Genomic DNA, 17,861 nt, shown 5'->3' on the forward strand with positions numbered 1-17,861 from the left:
CTAACTATATTACCATGTAGTCTTTGTCAGGTTGCTAGGTAATGATGCAAGTACTACAGTCTTTAGTCGAATGGAAAAAAGTTGAAGGCAATATTATCAGTATATCAAAATCTCCTTTCTGGTATGAGCATTCATGAAGTAACTACATAAAACATTTCCAAGTAACTGCAGAATATGTGGTTCTAAGTTATTTGTAATTTCCTACCAAAAGGGGAAGTATAGTGGTATATAAATATGAAAAATATGTGATATTTACAGAGAGAGAGTATTTTCATTTGTACATTTTTTCCATATTTATATTTCAGTTTTCAGTTACATGAGTCAGATAGTGGAGTACTGGAATACTTCTGTAATCTCAAGATGTATACACTGTTTGAAATGCATTTGCCACTTGAGCCAGGATGCTATGGAAGCCAGTCTCCACTGCTGCCACCTGCATGCTTTGCATTTCAGGTTAAGCATGCCCCAAGCTAGAATGCAGACTGCTGGGTTTTTGTCTATTTTTTTGTTTGGTTTCAGTTTGTTTTTTGATATTTTTTCCCCTTAGTTCCATCCTGTGTGTTTTTTCTCTTCAACATTCATCCTTAAGATTGCTAGAGTCTCTTTGCTGGCTCTTGCAGATACAAACTTCATCCTCATTGACTCTGAACTGTTGTGATAATTCTTTTCATAGCAAGAAAGCATTTGACATGTCTCTGCAATGTCTCTGCTAGAGCGTAAAACCTCACTTCTGGAGAGCACACTATTGTTATATTTAGGAGGCTGACCAGTGCCCATTGCATTTCCCGATTTTTCCCTTGGGCTGCACTCTCGTGGTGTTGAAACAAACACTTGCCAGTTGGTCAGTGCTGTGCAGGTGAGGATGGCACGGGCCTGACAAGCACTGCACTTAGGCACCCAAACTGGGGCACGGACTTGGGCATCCTGTCCTTAAACCGCCCCTGCCAAGTGTTGTCTCCAGGGCTCAGCCAGCCAGTCTGCCGCAAAAACATGTTCCTGGGTTTTCAGAATACAGAAATATCAATGTCAGCAACTGCATTTCACTGTAATGCAAATGGAGGATTAAGGCTGTTGGCTGCTTTTAAATAATTAAATGGTTCTAAAGCCTTACTTGCTGTAACCTTTCAGACAAGTAAGCTGTAATGGTGTTCAGTCCTTGAATTTGGGATATGTTTTCTGCATATTTCTTGGCAAATGCTTCAGAACACATTTCCACCTACACCTTTAATTCTATAAATACTTTGAAAGACAAAGAACACTTCTGCCCAGCATTCCATTTTGGGCCCCAGGCAGGTCTGAGCGCCACAGCTGCACTTTTGTTTGGCACTATACCCCATGCCTTCTTTCATTTAATTGGACCTTTGGGGAGGCCATGTACTTGGAAGATGGTGTGCTCTCTGTTTTATGTTACTGGGAGAGAAACTCTTCCTCTAATTGGTGTTTTCCTATTAGAAAACACCTATTCCTGTGCATGGGGAGCTGCACCAGTGTTGGTGCGAGTGGATTTTTGATCTCTGTGTCACAGGAGTTAAAGATCTGACTTCGTATTTTTGCTGTGAATACAGTAGTAAATAGACTCATGCAGCTGAAAATTAAAGCCTGTCCGGAAGTCTCCTTGGACTTCCATGGTCAGTAGGTTGTTTATTGCCTCCCTCACTCAAAATGCCTAATAGAATTTTTGGAGTGTATCAAGATACAGCTATAGCAGACCTGTTGAAACTATTTGGAGTGGAAGCCATTTCAGCCTTACTCTTCTGCTTCAAAGTGTTTCAGTCTATTTTAGTTTGAGTTTCTTCAACTCTTTAAACATCCATGATAGTGTGGTACCTATTTGACCTTGACTCTGAACCTTTTATGATGAATTTCATGTTGCTTTAAGTTTTAAATACTCAGATGTTATTTACCAGCAACTGAAGTACTTACAGTTGTAGTCTGTATACACATTACACCCTCTCTAAACTAATATTCAGGCTGTAGCATTTGGGGGCTCTTGTTCAGAAAGCTTTAGTAATGAAATGCATGTATCATCCTTTGTCCTCTTAGTACAGAACATGTGTAGAATTCCAACACTTGCGAAATGTGCGCATGTACCCTGGATAGCTTCTGCATGTAAAGTACTGAGGTGTGGGGACAACACATGGCAGAAGTTGATTCTTCAAACTTTCTAAATTTAAAAAGGCAGTGTGAAGTGGGAAAAGCAGTAGTAGCCATTGTCTTGAAATACTTCTCATTTGCTGCATTGTTTAAACTTTGGTAATTGCCTACTGTTCTAAAACCAGTCATAAAAATTCACTGTAGAATTTTCTGTACTTATCAAGATCTGTGGTTTAGGTCAGACAGTATAGGCTTGTAGTGACTATTGTAATAGTACTAGTTATGTAATCAGTACTAAGTACTGTATACCTGCCTTCAGTTGTGGGTCAGAGACAGGTAAATGTGGAATTTCTGCTGGTGATGAATCATATCTTTACCCATCATATTTAAATGCAAATTTGAATTCCAGTAAATCTGCCATAGACAAGCAAAGTGAATAGTAAAATAATTTTAAACTGTCAACAGTTCTGTGTATAGTAAAACTTCTGGAAAGATAGATATTGACAAGTTCAAGGTCGTTTAAATTTTTTCTGCTGTGTCTCAGATTTCTTTTAATTCTTATAATGCAAAACTTTTAAAAATAACTTTCTGTATCACACATCAGAATATGCAAAGGACATGTAAAATACAGCAAGGTGGTCTTTGTGCAAAGAGAAGTACTGGTTTCTCAATGACTTTGTTCCGAACATAGCCTGTCCTAGAAAGGGAGAGGGATTGGCATATTGTACAACTGTAATATATTTGTAATTTGGTAATGAATTTCCAGAACTAGATATAGGATATTTCTTCTACTTCTGTTAAGTAACTAAGCATACTTTATAGGAGAATCTAAATAGGATAAATACTGTAGCTTAGTATTAGGTGGGGATCAAAGTAAGTCACAAGAATAGGTAACCCCTTAATGGAGGCTTATCCCTGATACCCATTCAAAACTAAGCTTAGAATCTTTAAAGTGTTAAGAGTAGCTGAAGTAACTGTGGTTAAGACTAAGCAGAAAAATAGTTACATTACAGAAGGTAAGCTAAGGAAACGAATTAGAAAAGGCAAGCAAATGACTTAAGGATGGATCATCTTTCTCTTATTGATTTTGGTTTTTATCAGTTGTCAAAAGCAACCCAGGTTCTTGTCATTGTATTTTCAATCCAGTATTGAAGACAGAACAAGAACTGACAATTGAAAATTTAAATCAGAATTTAAAGGTGGAAGCAAGTCCTCTGTTCTCAAATCAAAGAATGGGTCAGGTTGGAAGGGACTACAGTTGGATTATCTGGTCCAGCCTCCCTGCTCAAACAGAGTCATCCTAGAGAACATGGCATAGGATTGTGTTCACACAGTTCTGGAATATCTCCTGTGAGGGAAACCACAAACTCTCTGGGCAGTCTCTTCAGTGCTCTGTCACTGCACAGTAAAAATGTTCTTCCCCATGTTCAAATGGAACTTAAGTCTTTTTCTGTCTGTTGCTTCTTGTCCTGTTGCTTGGCACCACAGAAGAGAGCCTGGCTCCTTCCTCCTGGCACCCTCTCTTCAGGTACTGATTAGGCACTGCTGGGGTCCCTCTTCTTGAGGCTGAACAGGCCCAACTTCCTCAGCCTTTCCTTGTAACAGAGATGCTCCAGTCCTTTCATCATCTTCATAGCCCTTCTGTGGACCTGCACCAGGAGCTCCTTGTCTCCCTCGTACTGAGGAGCCCAGGTCTGAAGACTCCAGATGGACCTCACTAGGGCTGAGTAGAGGGTCAGGATCACCTCCCTCACCCTGCAGGCAGTGCTCTTCCTAATGCACCCCACGATACCATTGGCTCTCTTGGCTAGAAGGGTATACAGATCAAGCTTGGAATCTTTCTTGGGAGATGTGACTTAGTCAAACACAGGCTATATATATCATAGGCACTACAGAGGATAAACTTAAATGACCAATACTGTACAGGAAGTTAGATGTCAGATGATTTGCCTTCTAATTAAAATCTCATTCCTGATGCTATTCAGTCTTTGGTGCTTATTTCTTGTATGGAATTATGTATGTTTTGAAGTCTTTACATAATCAGGCTCCTACAATAATAGAATGGTAATAAAATAAATTTACGACACAAAGGTGGTCAGTGGTGCATTAAATAGTATTCATTTTGCTCTTTAGGAATGCAGAAGAGTGGTGTAAAACTTTTTAATAGATTCAGAAGCACCCTTGCATGTGCTCCAAGCAGAAATTTTGGAAAACTAGGCAACTGCCAAGGTTCCTTTGGTGCATGCTAGCTGTGGTTTGTCAGAAAAAGAAAAGACCAATCATTTCTCTAAACTGTCTGTCAAGTATAGCCTTAAATCTAAAAGGGCTGCATCTTGTGATGCTGTTCCTGCTTTTGACCTGTCCAGTGCATTTGGATTTAGTCTTAATGTTTGATTGAAGACCCCTGACTTTGCCCTCTAGGTTAGCTAATAAATAAGCACAAACATACTTAAAATTTCAGAGGAGGGTGTGTAATTCTTAATAAAATTGTGGTGAGAACTTGAAGTGAAACATTTTCCTCTTGTGGTATATGCCACTGTTTCCATTTGAGTCTGTCATGTTCATAGAAATACTATAATTGTCTCTAAATCATCAACCATGTGGGCTTTCTGGGACTTCAGAGTAATCTGTTGCAGAGATGCATGGGCTGGCTTGACACTTGCCCAATCTTTTAGAGACATGTTCAGATAGCTTAATTCTTTGGTGATCTCAGGATTCAGGTATGTTCTGTAGTATCTTGCTTGTTACCACTACTCATCAAAAAAATGAACCAATTTCCTAGACATACTCTGTATGATCCTGTAGTTTCTGTGGAAGCTCGTGCTCTTTATACTCTGAAAAACACAACAGAATGGCTGAGGTGAAAGGGCCCTCTGGAGGACACCTGGTTCAACCACCCTTGTATTTACAGGCACTGGTATTGCTTGCAAGCCAGGGTTTCAGAGGAGCAATATAAGCTGCCTCCCATTTTTCCTTGTTTGCTCCCTTATGTCAACCTTGGTGCCTTCCTAAGCCTATTCTAAATTCTTTCAGCTCAGTGACCTGGCAGGCCACTTAGAAAATGGAAGCAAGAATGGGCTCAGTCAGCTGTGCTGGAATAGTGCAGACCAGGAAGGAGCAGGAAAACGCAGCAGCTGGCAGATCACTGTGGCTTGCTGTGGAGCCATAGCTTCACTGTGTATTTCCCCACAGAGCTGCCATCACTGACCCTGAAATTCTTTACCAAGATGTGTGCCCACAAGCACACTCTGTAGAAACATCTAAAGAGGCCAAATACTACAGCTCACTGTTACTTCAGGATCGAAGCCAGTCACAATAGTATGTAACCACCTAAAGGTGGCTTGTCCCTGATATCAGTGGTCTGAGGAAACATTTTCTTTGTAATTGGGGTTATTTTAATTCCTGTCCTTCCCTGGAAATTAAGAGCTAATTAAGAGACACATTTCTGTAGCATTTATTTTTCTTTGAGTATGCTTCAGAATTATGCAAAGTCAATAAAAAACATAACTCTACCATTACAAATTACATGCAGAAGAAAATTATATTTGGGAAAGGTAGGGTATAAGACTTTACTGTTTTAATACATATGAGTGAGACTGAGATGCTAACAGTAAACTATTGAATTTAATGGCACACTTTTCTAGAATGAAACCTAAATAATGCATTGTTCTGTCTTTTTCTTGAAAGAAATAGAACAGGTAAAATAGACACTTTTGTATGCATGTGTACTTTAGATCTGAAAATTGAAATTGATCTTTAAACAAAACTTACTTTGAAAAAAATCGTATTCCCACCACAAGGTGTGCTGTTTGTGCTAGGCCTGTGACACATGAGTGTCTAGTCTAGTCTGGTTTGCACCTGTACTGCTATTTAATGTTACAGATGTTATATTGAGTTGAATAAAATTAGGCCTAAATCATTACAGACAGTGTGCTGTTAATCTCCATTTAAAGGAACATCTTCTGGTTTCCTAGACTTGAAATACACTGTTACCTCTCAAATCTTGTGTGACAAAATTTGCAGACTATTGAAATACTTTGTTCTACTCCTAAAACACGTTCTGGATATTAGTCATAAAGTTTTAAAGAGAAGTACACTCAAAGTAAGCAATTTCCTAGTAAAGAGATATTCTGGCTTAAAACTTCAGGTAGCTATTGCTTTAGAAGGCCTGGGGTTTTAATCTAATAGGTGGAATTTGCTCTTGACTAGGCAAAAAAAAAAAGGTGAAATATACCTGGGAATTCAAGAAAACAAGGAAGTATACAGTCTGCATTAAAGGAAAACAGCTAATGATCTTATTAAAAATGTCTTTTTGATGTCTTTCAGCCATTGCCCAACCTATTTAATATTTTTACTCTGTATATATGTATATATATATATTTTATTATATATATATATAAAATAAAATGAGAGGAGGTTCTTTTCAGCTACTGGTATCAAAGGGTTTATTTTAGTTACTTGTTCTGTTAGATTAGCTGTTCATACAGAGGATATCATTGGAAGGATAACTGTCTGCTTTACCAAATCTCAATGAGCTTGGTATCGGCACATCTTGGCAAGGCAGGCATTATTCCCTTTCATAGAGCAAGAAGCTTAGTCAGAGGGAGGTTAATTGATTTTCACCAAGGTCACAGCACAAGTGTGTCGCTGAACCTACATTTTCCAGCTCTGAAGCTCAGGCTGGAACATAAACATCGAGGCTTACTGCCCCCACAGTGGCTACTGCAAATGAAATGCTTGAAGCAGATATCTGTAGTAGACCACAGTTGACTTTGTGCGATGTTTCAAACCTGTCCAGTATATATTCCCTTCCTTTGTGTTTGCATTGCTGCTGTTCCTATAATGATTATTCTCTTTGGATGATAATTATTTTTGTACATTAACTGAATTGTGTATTAGCATATACACATACCATGGTAGTTAGCAAAAACATCTGGCATCTTGATTGTGTCTATAAAAAACCATGAATACTTGAAGTGGTCAAGTAACGTGCCAAATTTAGATGAGGTTTGAAAGTTGGGTTAGTTTGTTTTGTATAGAACACTTAACAATCAGCTTGAAATTGCTTCATTTAAAATTTGCCTGTGTTAATGGAAAAATGTCTTTTTATTTAGGTGGCACATTTGGAGCGAACAGGACATTACTTAACAGTGAAAGATAACCAGGTGGTGCAGTTGCATCCCTCCACTGTTCTTGATCACAAACCAGAATGGGTGCTGTATAATGAGTTTGTCCTTACAACGAAGAATTACATCCGGACATGTACAGACATCAAGCCAGAATGGTAAGCCAGAGTATTGCAACAGTCAGTGGAGATGACCAAAGGTTTTCTTTGTGGGTACTTGTGTTTAGACCTCTGATGCCTGGACTCTGTGTACAGTGCACAGCTTGACTTAGAACTAGTTACTTCAGTAAGCCTGGAGCTGCTTAGAGTTGTGAGGTTTGGTGGTATGTCCTAGCACCCACTTGCATACCTAAGTTAGGTATGAGTTTGGAGATAACCAGTACCTCAGTATCAGCGCTTCTGTTCTCAAGATCTAGGACTTCTTCTGTCTGATTTATTTTCAGAAGGCTCTGAACAGCATTTCATGCTTTCTTAAAATTCTAAGGAAAGAGACGATAATAGTGGTACAGCTTCCCATGTTATGATACTTATTCATCAGCTAAATATATTAAGGAAATCAGAACCCTGAATCTCTGCAGACAAGCAGAGATCTGAAGCATCTTGCCTATCTTTTAAGGTTGTACTTTAATTACCAGGTTGTAGTAAGCTTTGGGGACATAGGAAGCTCTTCAGTTGCTGTAATTTTACTGTTACGTAGGAAAAGTTTAAAGATTCATAAACGGGAAAACACAACATATATATTTATATTGTCTGTAGTATCTTAATGGAAAATGTGTTTGAATCCCTGCTTAGAAATCTTGGTTCAACAAACACTGTCTAACCTAAAGCAGGATCCTGTGGCCTTGGTTGTATTTTTAAGTTTAAAACAGCTAAGGCTGAGCTATACTCTGACACAAGTCGTTGTTTGTGTAGACTTATGTGGCTGATGGACTCTGACATTAAGCAGGGGCTCTGGCTGTGTGGGTTGCCATGGCAGGTACTGAAGCAGCACCAAGAGTCTGTAAGGGGCATGTGGGCAGACAGGAGCATCTCATGAGACTCATGTGTGTGCTTTTTGCTTTGAACTTGGACACTTGGTCAGGAGAGTGCTGCCATTTTAAATGTGCGTGCATGTGTGTAAATTTTAGTTAGTCTTAGAATTCCAGAATGAGCTGAAAATAATGGATAACTTCTGTTTCCTTCAGTTGTAGAATTTCTGTAAAATGCATCTTAAAGTTTAAGCATCAGTAACAAGCTTTTCGTTTTTTGACAGGCTGGTGAAAATTGCCCCTCAATATTATGACATGAGCAATTTTCCACAGTGCGAAGCAAAGAGACAGTTGGATCGCATCATTGCCAAACTTCAGTCCAAGGAATACTCACAGTACTGAATTTATGCTTTGAACTGAAGTTATTCAGAGGACAGCTTTAAGAGATGAAAGGATTCAAAGTTCAAGTTGTGCTCTTCACTTTGGTTCAATAATGGCCTTTATTTGAAAGCTTTTTAATTTTTCTTTACAGTAAATATTCCATTCTGATTTCATAAATTAAACATTTATGCCTCCCTTTTGTGTTGACACTGTAGCTCATACTGGAAAAGCTAATCAATGTTTTGCAGTTTATTGAAAGTAGTTCTATATATAACAATGTTATAAGCATTTCTTTAGAAATGGTTGAAAATGCTTCTAAAAATGTGATTATCGACCATGGTATGCATGATCGTTGTAATTGTTGACATTCCTTTTAGAAGTTGTGAAATGTTACAACTTGTGCTTCTGTAGACACAATCTCGGCTTCAGTACAAGGGTACTGACTTCAATAAAGTCTATTTATACTAATTTTGTGCCACAGTATGTCAGTATTTCTATTGTTTTGATTGTAATAGGAGAATCCCATTTAGTCTCCCATTAAACTGCTGTTTGATTGACATGGCAGTAGTTTAATATTTTAATACTAAAAGTACAGATGTTTAAGCAGCACAGTGATGATATAATATGATGCATACAATGTTGATCCCTTGCAAACTTGTTTAAATTATTTAGGAAAACTCAAAATGCATGCAGATGTGTTAGGAGAATGCTTTCTTCCAACATAACCCTAAATATTTCTCAGACAGAACTGTAGTAGCGTGTCTTATAAAGTGAAGTGTGTGTGGCCAGGTAGAAATTGCTCTGCTGGGCAGTGTTCAGGTACTGTTTCGGATCAACACAAACAATAGCATAAGTGACACTGTAGATCAAATCACACTGCACTGTTGTAATTTTGTAGTGAATTTTCATGAAATATGATTTGGCAGCATAATTCCATGAGGAATTTATAATAAAATATGATCACAGGGCTGCAGCACCTCTCTTAGGAGGCTGAGAAAGTTGGTATTGTTCAGCCTGGAGAAAAGAAGGAGGGGACCTTATTGTAGCCTTAAAATACCTCCAGAGGTTTTAGAAGAATGAGGATTTTTACTAGGGTCTGTGGTAAAAACTTTTACCAGTGACAGGACAAGGGCAAGGTTTTAACTCTGGTAGAGGGTGGATTGAGATCGGACATAAGGAAGAAATTTGTCACTGTGAAGTGGTGAGGCACTGCAACAGATTGTCCAGGGAAGTTGTGGGTGCCCAATCCCCAGAGTGTTCCAGGTCAAGTGGGATGGGGCTTTGAGCAGCCTGGTCTAGTGGAAGGTGTCCACGCCCATGGCAGGAGGGTTGGAACTAGATGATCTTTAAAGTCTGGTTTAACCCAAGCCATTCTGTGGTTCAATGTATTTGATCAGATTTCTGGTTTTCCCTCTCCCTGGAATACACTGAGCTTTGGTCCTTCTGGCAAAGAGCAGCTGGATCAGCTCTTGCTGAAACTGGTTCCCTTAGGAAGAGAGCTATGCCGCTGTAAGGCTCAAGCAAAACTAGGTTACGTTTGCAGAGCAGATAACTAACCTCAGACTAATTTTAAGCACTGATGTTTGGGTTATCAGGAGTGGGCTATAAAATTACTTGGAATACTTGGAGGATTTTCTTTCAATTCCAACTTTTTTTTTTTTAATTGCCATTTATATGATGGGGAGTAGAGAAGCTTTGAAAACTTCATTAGGACCTAAAATAGTAGTAGTGAAGATAAAATGTCAGAAGATTAAAATTTGAGTGGATTTATAATACGCAGTGGGACTTGGGAGTCTGCCTTGGGTTTGCTAAGTGAGAGGGAATGTTAGATGAGTCTGGACTTTGTTACCCTACCAAACCATTTTCAGTAGGAAGGAAAGAGCTTCACTCTGCATAAAATGTCAAACTAGATTGTGTTTTCTGACTGCAGTTAGAAGAGGTTTTATTTAAAACAGGGATTCTGAACTTCTTAAGCAGCTGGATTTCAAACTAGTATTCCTGAACATGCAAATCTTGGTTTTGCAAATTGCTGCTCTAGGATGACTTGGGCTGGATATGTGGGGTTTCCTGATGGCTTGCTTATCCTCTTATGTGGTGAGCAAAGGGGGCTGCTTTGTGCAATGCTGAAAACTGGCTGCTCCCCAGGTAAGAATTGCTCTAGTATTTGTGTGCAGCTTTCAGCTGAATGGTGTAGAACCACCTTCTGCATGACTTTGCCTAGGTCTGGCAAGGGCCACAGGCAGTTCTCTGCTTGAAACGCCTCAGGGACCCCAGAACCAGCTGGCATCAGCTGCTGTAGCTTAGGTCCTTGGGGATGGGGGAGCAGATGGCTATGGCTGTGAGTGGAACTTGACACAGGAAACAGTTTGGCTTGTTTTTGGTGGTTTTCTTTTTCCTTGAATTGTCGTACCCACAAGCTCAGCTTGGGCTGTGACAGCTGACCTGGGCTCTTTCACTGTGCTCTGCCTTTGCTACTAGGAATGCAAATACTACTGGCCAAACTCACGTCCTCTGACAGCTGTGCAACCCTGCCACCTTCCAATTAAGCTGGTGACACCTGGGCTTAATTGGAAGGTTGGTGGTGTCCCAGCTGTCACTGGGGATGGAGCAGGCCGGGTGCCCCCACCCCTCCTGCAAGCAACGGGAAACAGCTTTCCTGCTGGGATGCTGATGGAATCTGGGGAATAGTGCTTCAGGAAGACATGGAAGCCTTGACACCTGGGGAACCTATTGCATATGATAGTTGCATGACACTTGTGTATTCCTGAAAAACCCGCCCCTTTATTGAAGAGCTAACAAAGCACTTGCAATACTTGAGTTTAGGAGTAAAGCATTTTCTTACAGGGGACTGTGTGTGCTGTGTATGGAGTCTTTTGCTAAGAACTGAGTAGTGGAGAATGGCCCTGGGGTTGGAGTGGCTTTGTGCAGTCTGTTCTCTGCCCAGTACTGATCTCTACTTGAGGCCATTCAGGGGTTCAGGGCAGAAACACAGAGTCATGTAAATCACTGTGGATACCTTAGAGTTACTGCAAATCTCGCTTTTGATGTAATTTTAGAGCCATATAGCGGTGGGAGAGGAGCCAGGTGTCTAAGGAGTCACTATCTGTCTCTGAAGGAGTAATGACAGGGACAGCAGGGCTTCTTGAAGTAAGATGTTTCCTGGCTCCTACAGGGAAACTATCAGGAGCCACCTCCTTTTAGCTACTGCTGTCTGAGGGGTATAGCAGATGCATGCAGAGGAACTTAGGTTTGAGAGTAGTAGTGTTTTTTTTTTTTTTTCAGTGTTTAAAGATAAAGCCTTGTTCCCTTTTTTTCTGATGGGAAAGATGTCAAAAAAGGTTGCCCAGAGAAACAAAAGGAGACCAAGAAAGAAGCATAGAAATAAGACTGCTTTATCTATGAGCATAGGGTAGCTACTGCCTCCCTCTTAAACATGTTAAAAATACTCAGAACTCTGCCTATTGTCAGAGCTCTGGCTGCTTATACTTACATACTTACACAGAATGCAGTCAGTAAATAAGGGGAAAAGTTGGAAATCAAGAGTTTGCTGGTGTCAGATAGAAATTCAGCTTCTGTTTTGTTCCGTGAAAAGCCATAACTGACTACATGACACTGGGACTCTTTCTGCTGGTCTGTGGAGCACAGGTTCCCAAATAAACTACAGAGCTGCCCCCAGCAGCTGCAACATTTGCTGTTCTGCCGTGTTCCCTGCCTTACTGACACCACTTTAGAGTGCTCAGACTGCTAGTCAAGGGTGTACATGTGTTTTGGAGTAGACATGAACTGCTCCTTAGGTTTAACTGGTTATCTGCTTTGGAACAATCTAAAAGAAAAAGTGATGTGTTTTTTACTTAGAGTGATCTTTTTATCAGAGACATTCTGATGGTTTTTGAAAATATTTGGTTTGTATATAATAAACTGTTTATAGTGTGGGGCTTTTGGAAATACAGAATATGGATTAGATGACAGGAAAACAGTACTAAGTGAAAGGAGTATATTTTTTGAAAAGAGGAAGTCTTCAGTCTTAACTGTGCTGCTGTGTAGTACCTCACAGCAGTAAAGGGCTAGTATCAGTGTGGGGTAGTAACTGTATTTAGGTTTGTTAGACACAGACGTAGTTACTAATGGCTAAGTACATGTGGTTAGGTACATATCTTCATTATGGAGATACAAAGAAGTGATCAGTTAATACTGTGTTTAGATTAGGATTTAGTATTTTTGTCAGGGAATAGAATAAATGATGACTCCATGCTTTGTCGTCTTCTGATGTCATAAAAGCCCCTGAACTCTTGCTTTTGGGAGATCTGTAGGTACTGCAGTGCTAAAGACAGATGCTGACATTCCTTTGGGGTTTATGGGAATGTCTTCATTCTTTGTACCTCTGCCCATTCATGGAAGGTAGAGAGCAGCTGGCGTAGGCCAGCCTGGGTTGGTATGTTCTGTATCACTTTGGTCAGTTTTGTCTGATCACCACCTCCCTTTTTGGATCAGGGCTTGGGACACAGCATTGTTTTGTGACATGTAACGTGCAGCCTGCACCGCTACACGGTGCACACGGAAAACTACTCATTATTTGCCATAAGAAATACAGTTTAAAGCAAAAATGCTGACATTAGTTTTCACTATTGTTGTAGTTTATCAGATAGCGTAAAAGTCAAAAGATACCGTAGAAGTCAAAAGGCAAAGAGTTTTCCTACCATCCAGTCCAGCTACAATTATTAATTTGTAATTAGATTGCTCTAGTTCATTGCTGATAATGTATAGCAATAAAAAGCCATAGCACACCGTGACAGAAGAAAGCAGAGTTATACTGTAAAGTACACAAATTTATTCACTTACTGTAGTTCGTGAAGATAAGACATTTATCTTGGTTTTAGAACAGCTGAGGGTTTTAATAATAAACATATTTTACTATTAGAAGTATAATATTACTCTGGTAGTTTGTTGACCTTTCAAAATTATTTAACTTACTCTGGTAGTTTATTGACCTAAATTTATTTAACCTTATGACTATGTATGTGACATTAGATTTATGGGAAGCAGAGGGAAAATTATCTACTTGGTCAGCCTAGTTCATTTTTCTACTAGTATCTCTGACACTGGTAGCTTTGTTTTGGGGTATGTATGCTTCTTGGAACTGTTCCTAGAATTGGGCATTGGTTCCCAGTAATACAAATGTCTCATATTTTTAAGCTTCAAAGAGGCAGCTTTAAAACCAGAATGAAACCATTATGAGAGCATTTGCCCCTCTCTTCTCTTTTCCTTTCACAAATGACAAGCTTGGGCTGCCTCTTAATTGGCACTGATGTATTTGAGATAAGTGGTTGGCATCAAGGAGATCCAAGCTTCCACTATCAAGGGATTAAACTAAATATGGTAACAGCAGTGAAATAACATTCCTGTAGATAACAAGACTAGTTCTGCTGATTGTAGGTGTTTGATCTTGCAGTTTCAACTCGAATATAGTGGTTTCTCAGGAACACTGAATGTATGTTGGACAGATGATAAAATAATTTTCATTTGTGTACATCTCAGCTCTGAGTGGTTCTTCCAGCTGTGAAAGCTATGCAGTAGTTTTGTTGTATAGAAAAATAAAACATAGCACAAATTAATGCTGATAATAAATATTTCTTGTGGCTTTAAACATGTGTTATTTTGGGTTGGTCTTATTCCTTTAGCTAAAGTAGGCTTCTTGCCTTCCATTTGAATTCAGTGTTTATTTTGTGAGCCTATTTCATTAATGTTCCCAGCCTCATTGCTTCCAGCAGCATAAACACTTAGAGCATCAGCTCTTACCGGGCTCCATTGAGTGGAGGGTACTGGTGGATGTATTTCCTGAATGCTTTGTCTATTTAAATATTCCGTTGTGTAGTCAAACCACTTCTTATATTAGTAACCAGTTTTCACCTCAAAAATGTCAACCTTTTCAGCTTTATGAAGATGCTAGTGTTTGCTATCAAAATTCCTGTACTGCTTTAAAGACTCACAGACTTAATTTGACCTTTCAAACCTTAGGATGGTATCTTTGAGGTTATTTCATTTTGCATGTTGAATAACAAGTAACTGATAAGCCTTTACTGTGAGAGGGATAGTATCGTTCTTTTAAAGAAATAAACGCCCTTTGAACCCTTCCTGAAAGGCTTACCATTTGTACAGAAAGGCTTACAATTTGTACAGCAGCAGCAGCAGGTTTGAAGCAGTGTGAGTCACGACATGTTTCTCTAAGCAGCTGTCCAAGAGGGCATTGACAGCTTTGTTCCAATGTGTTACTGGTTATACAATATAATGGAAGTAAACTCAAATTACTGCTACTTACACATACTTTAAACAAATACTTTGATTAAGAGCAGAAATCAAATACAAGTATTGGCAAGAATTTAAAATTCCAGTCTTGACGTTCACAATATGTACCCTGTTTGTTGAAAACTGGCATTTAATATTCTGTAAATTTATGGACAGTGAACAGTTCCTCCTTGTAAGCAAGCCAGTGTTAAAAGTGTTTTTGCTCTCAAGCTCCTTGCTGGACTTGCTGCTATGTAAATGCAAACACTATTCAAATGTCTGTTCTCTACATTCTCAAGCATTGTCAAATACAAGGTTGAAATGTAATGTGGTAGTTCTGACTCTTCTGCAGCCTACAGAAATCCTGCTTGTTTCTGGAGGAGAATTATGGAAGGAAAAGTGAATAGGAAAATCTCACTTCGAGATCTCATTCATAATTACATTTGTTCTTCACAAAATAATTGTCTCTAATGGATATTACTTTTGCAAGTAAAGTTTAAGCATTCAAATATTTGTAGTCTAATGGCTTGATATGAGTCTAAAGTTTAGATCTCTCATTAGGTACAGTGAGGTCTCAGAAATTAATTTGCTTTTATTTTTAGCAAACTAATTTGATCATTAAAACAACTCTATAAATGCTGGGTTTTCTAGACTCAGAGTAGAACTTCCTAAATGAGGAACAAAGTCAACAGCAAATCTTTGTTCTTACTACTTGAAAAACTTCAACATTAAAAAACCTGCTTTAAAAAAACCAGTTTATTCTTTCGCTTGATTTTGGCCAATATGTAAAGAAAAGGACATGGGCTTACAAGCTGCAAAACCATTTCTGGTACAAATGTGTGCCTAGGTTTTCTCCTAACAAGGTTTGTTTTTCTTCATGGGCTTGAATATGATGTCACTAAAGAAATCCAAACGTAGTGTTCTGTCAAAACCCTTTGAAACATCTATCAATTATTTCTGAGGCTTTGCTGCCTCTTTGTGGTATTTCTTGTGTAAAAATTGAATTCTGTATTGATCAAAGCTTTTCTTGGGTTTGTGCAAAAGACAGTTAAGTGCAATTTCTCCAAGTTCTACCACGTGTGAATGGGAGTCTGTCTTCCTCCCTCCTCCACGTTCCTTCCCACGTGATACAGCATGTAGTGCCAAAGGAGTAGCTAAGTAATGTTTGAATCTAATACAGTTTGTGATGGGAAGGTGCTACTCTGTATCAATGAACTTTGAATAATGTGCTGAATTAAGTGTAGCCTCCTGCCTTTTTCATTATCTGAGCATTGAGGAGATCTCCTCACACCTTTCAGTACGTCCATCCTTAGACAACATCTTTACCGTCACCAATAAAATAATGCTGAGTCCACTCCTTTTTCATCACTCAGTACTTTGCTAATGAGCCAAATGTACCCAGAAGCTGGCAGAATAGCTGGGGGGTGTTTCTCAGATGTAAAGATACTTACACTAGAGGCAGGACTCATGACAAGCTAACCATCTTGATTCCTGCTAATTTGAGTTATTCTAGGGTTCTCCCCCCAGCTCTGATTAGTTACTTCATAACCATAATCATGCAAACATAATCACAGGAATGTTATTTTGGGGAAATTATAATCTGATAGGGCTTTAGCAATTTATTTACATTGTTAATTGGTGATGAGGCTATAAAAGTTATGAACTACCTCATAAGTTCATGCCTGCTGACATTTGAATGGCATGTATTCACTGGTTGTTATTTATAATTTTGGGGGTATTGAACTGATGGAGATTACTCATGTTGAAAAGATGCTGGAAGGCCTGAACTAGGAATTAAATTATCATAGTGGCTTCATTTTGTTAACAGTCTCATTGAAAATATCTTGCTTGCAGGACAATCACACTCATCAGTGTTCTGCTCTTCCACTTCAGTAGACAAAGTTTTAATCAGTGGCACACTTGATCTTGCAAAATTCAGGGAAAATAATTTCCTGCATTTTTGAGATGAGCAAAATTCATGTAATCTAGCTTTAAAACTCCTATCACTTTTTTCTTTCTTTCTTTTTGAATAATCAGCTTTACTTCATTCAGTTGCCTTTTTCATGTAACTTCAATTATCACGATGACCCAATGCTTAGATGGAATTAGCTCATGGATGAAGAGCAAGCAACTGAATCTGAACTCAGGCAAAGCAAATAATAGAGTGATGGTGAGATCAAAACATTTTGAGAAATGTACCATTTTCTTGGCAGTTGAGTATTTTCAATTGGTCTTTGCATTTAGATGGCTTTAGAGAATCTTGTTACTCATTTCTGATGGTCTTCTGTAGCAGCACTAAAAAAAGAGTAGTTTTTTACTGTCCTTTTTTTTCCTTGGAGCTGCTATCCTATCTTAGCAGTCATCTAGCTTCAATTATTTTTTTAGCTTCTGGATGAAGCACAATAACTTATGCAATCTTCACCATCTAGCAAGCTTAGAAAAATGAGTTGCATTCCAGGCCTTGATTTTCTTCAATAGTTAAGCCCTGAACTCAGCTCTGGGATTGGAGACCGGGAGAACCAAAGCCAGTGCCAGTTACTTCCTTGGTGTAAGTGAACTTTCTGAAATAAGGGTATCAACTGTTTGTACAGCAACCACAAGTATTTTTTTAATGGTATTGTGTTTGGGAGTGGTGTCCTAGGATACTTTAGAAAAGCTGTATTTTGAATAATCTTGAACTGTTATCCTAATAATGGAAACTCTGCACCTATAGCTCTTGTGGCTGAGGCTGCTGAATCCAATGTGCAGAAGCTGTTCTGGGAACTCCAGGCCTCTCAGGTAGCTTGGAACTGGGCTGTGTAGCCATGTTAAGGTGAAAAAAATCTATTTGGATTTTACCTAGAATACAGTAAAAAGCCAGTGGAAAAAAAGAACACTGAAAAGATGTTTTAGACGTGACCACGGTTGCTGTGTTCTCATCCACTTGCAGTTTGATTCTCGATGTCTAATCTTACATTTTTGTATTACAGACACAAGTTATCTTTAAAAATAAATAGACCCCTAAACACTCT

The 17,861-nt window shown here is 38.9% G+C and overlaps 1 protein-coding gene across 1 annotated transcript in view; it reads left to right on the forward strand.

Moving 5' to 3' along the window:
- DHX15 (DEAH-box helicase 15) overlaps positions 1-9,036 on the forward strand; it is a 45,762-nt gene extending 36,726 nt beyond the window's left edge. The window contains exons 13-14 of the mRNA XM_053974974.1: positions 7,209-7,378; positions 8,472-9,036. Of these exons, the coding sequence (XP_053830949.1) occupies positions 7,209-7,378; positions 8,472-8,589 (288 nt within the window). The 3' untranslated portion in view covers positions 8,590-9,036. The remainder of the gene's footprint in view (positions 1-7,208; positions 7,379-8,471) is intronic.
- The last annotated feature ends 8,825 nt before the right edge of the window (positions 9,037-17,861 follow it).

The sequence above is a fragment of the Vidua macroura genome, chromosome 4 (genome assembly GCF_024509145.1).
Source record: "Vidua macroura isolate BioBank_ID:100142 chromosome 4, ASM2450914v1, whole genome shotgun sequence".
In the NCBI taxonomy this organism is placed as follows: Eukaryota; Metazoa; Chordata; class Aves; order Passeriformes; family Viduidae; genus Vidua; species Vidua macroura.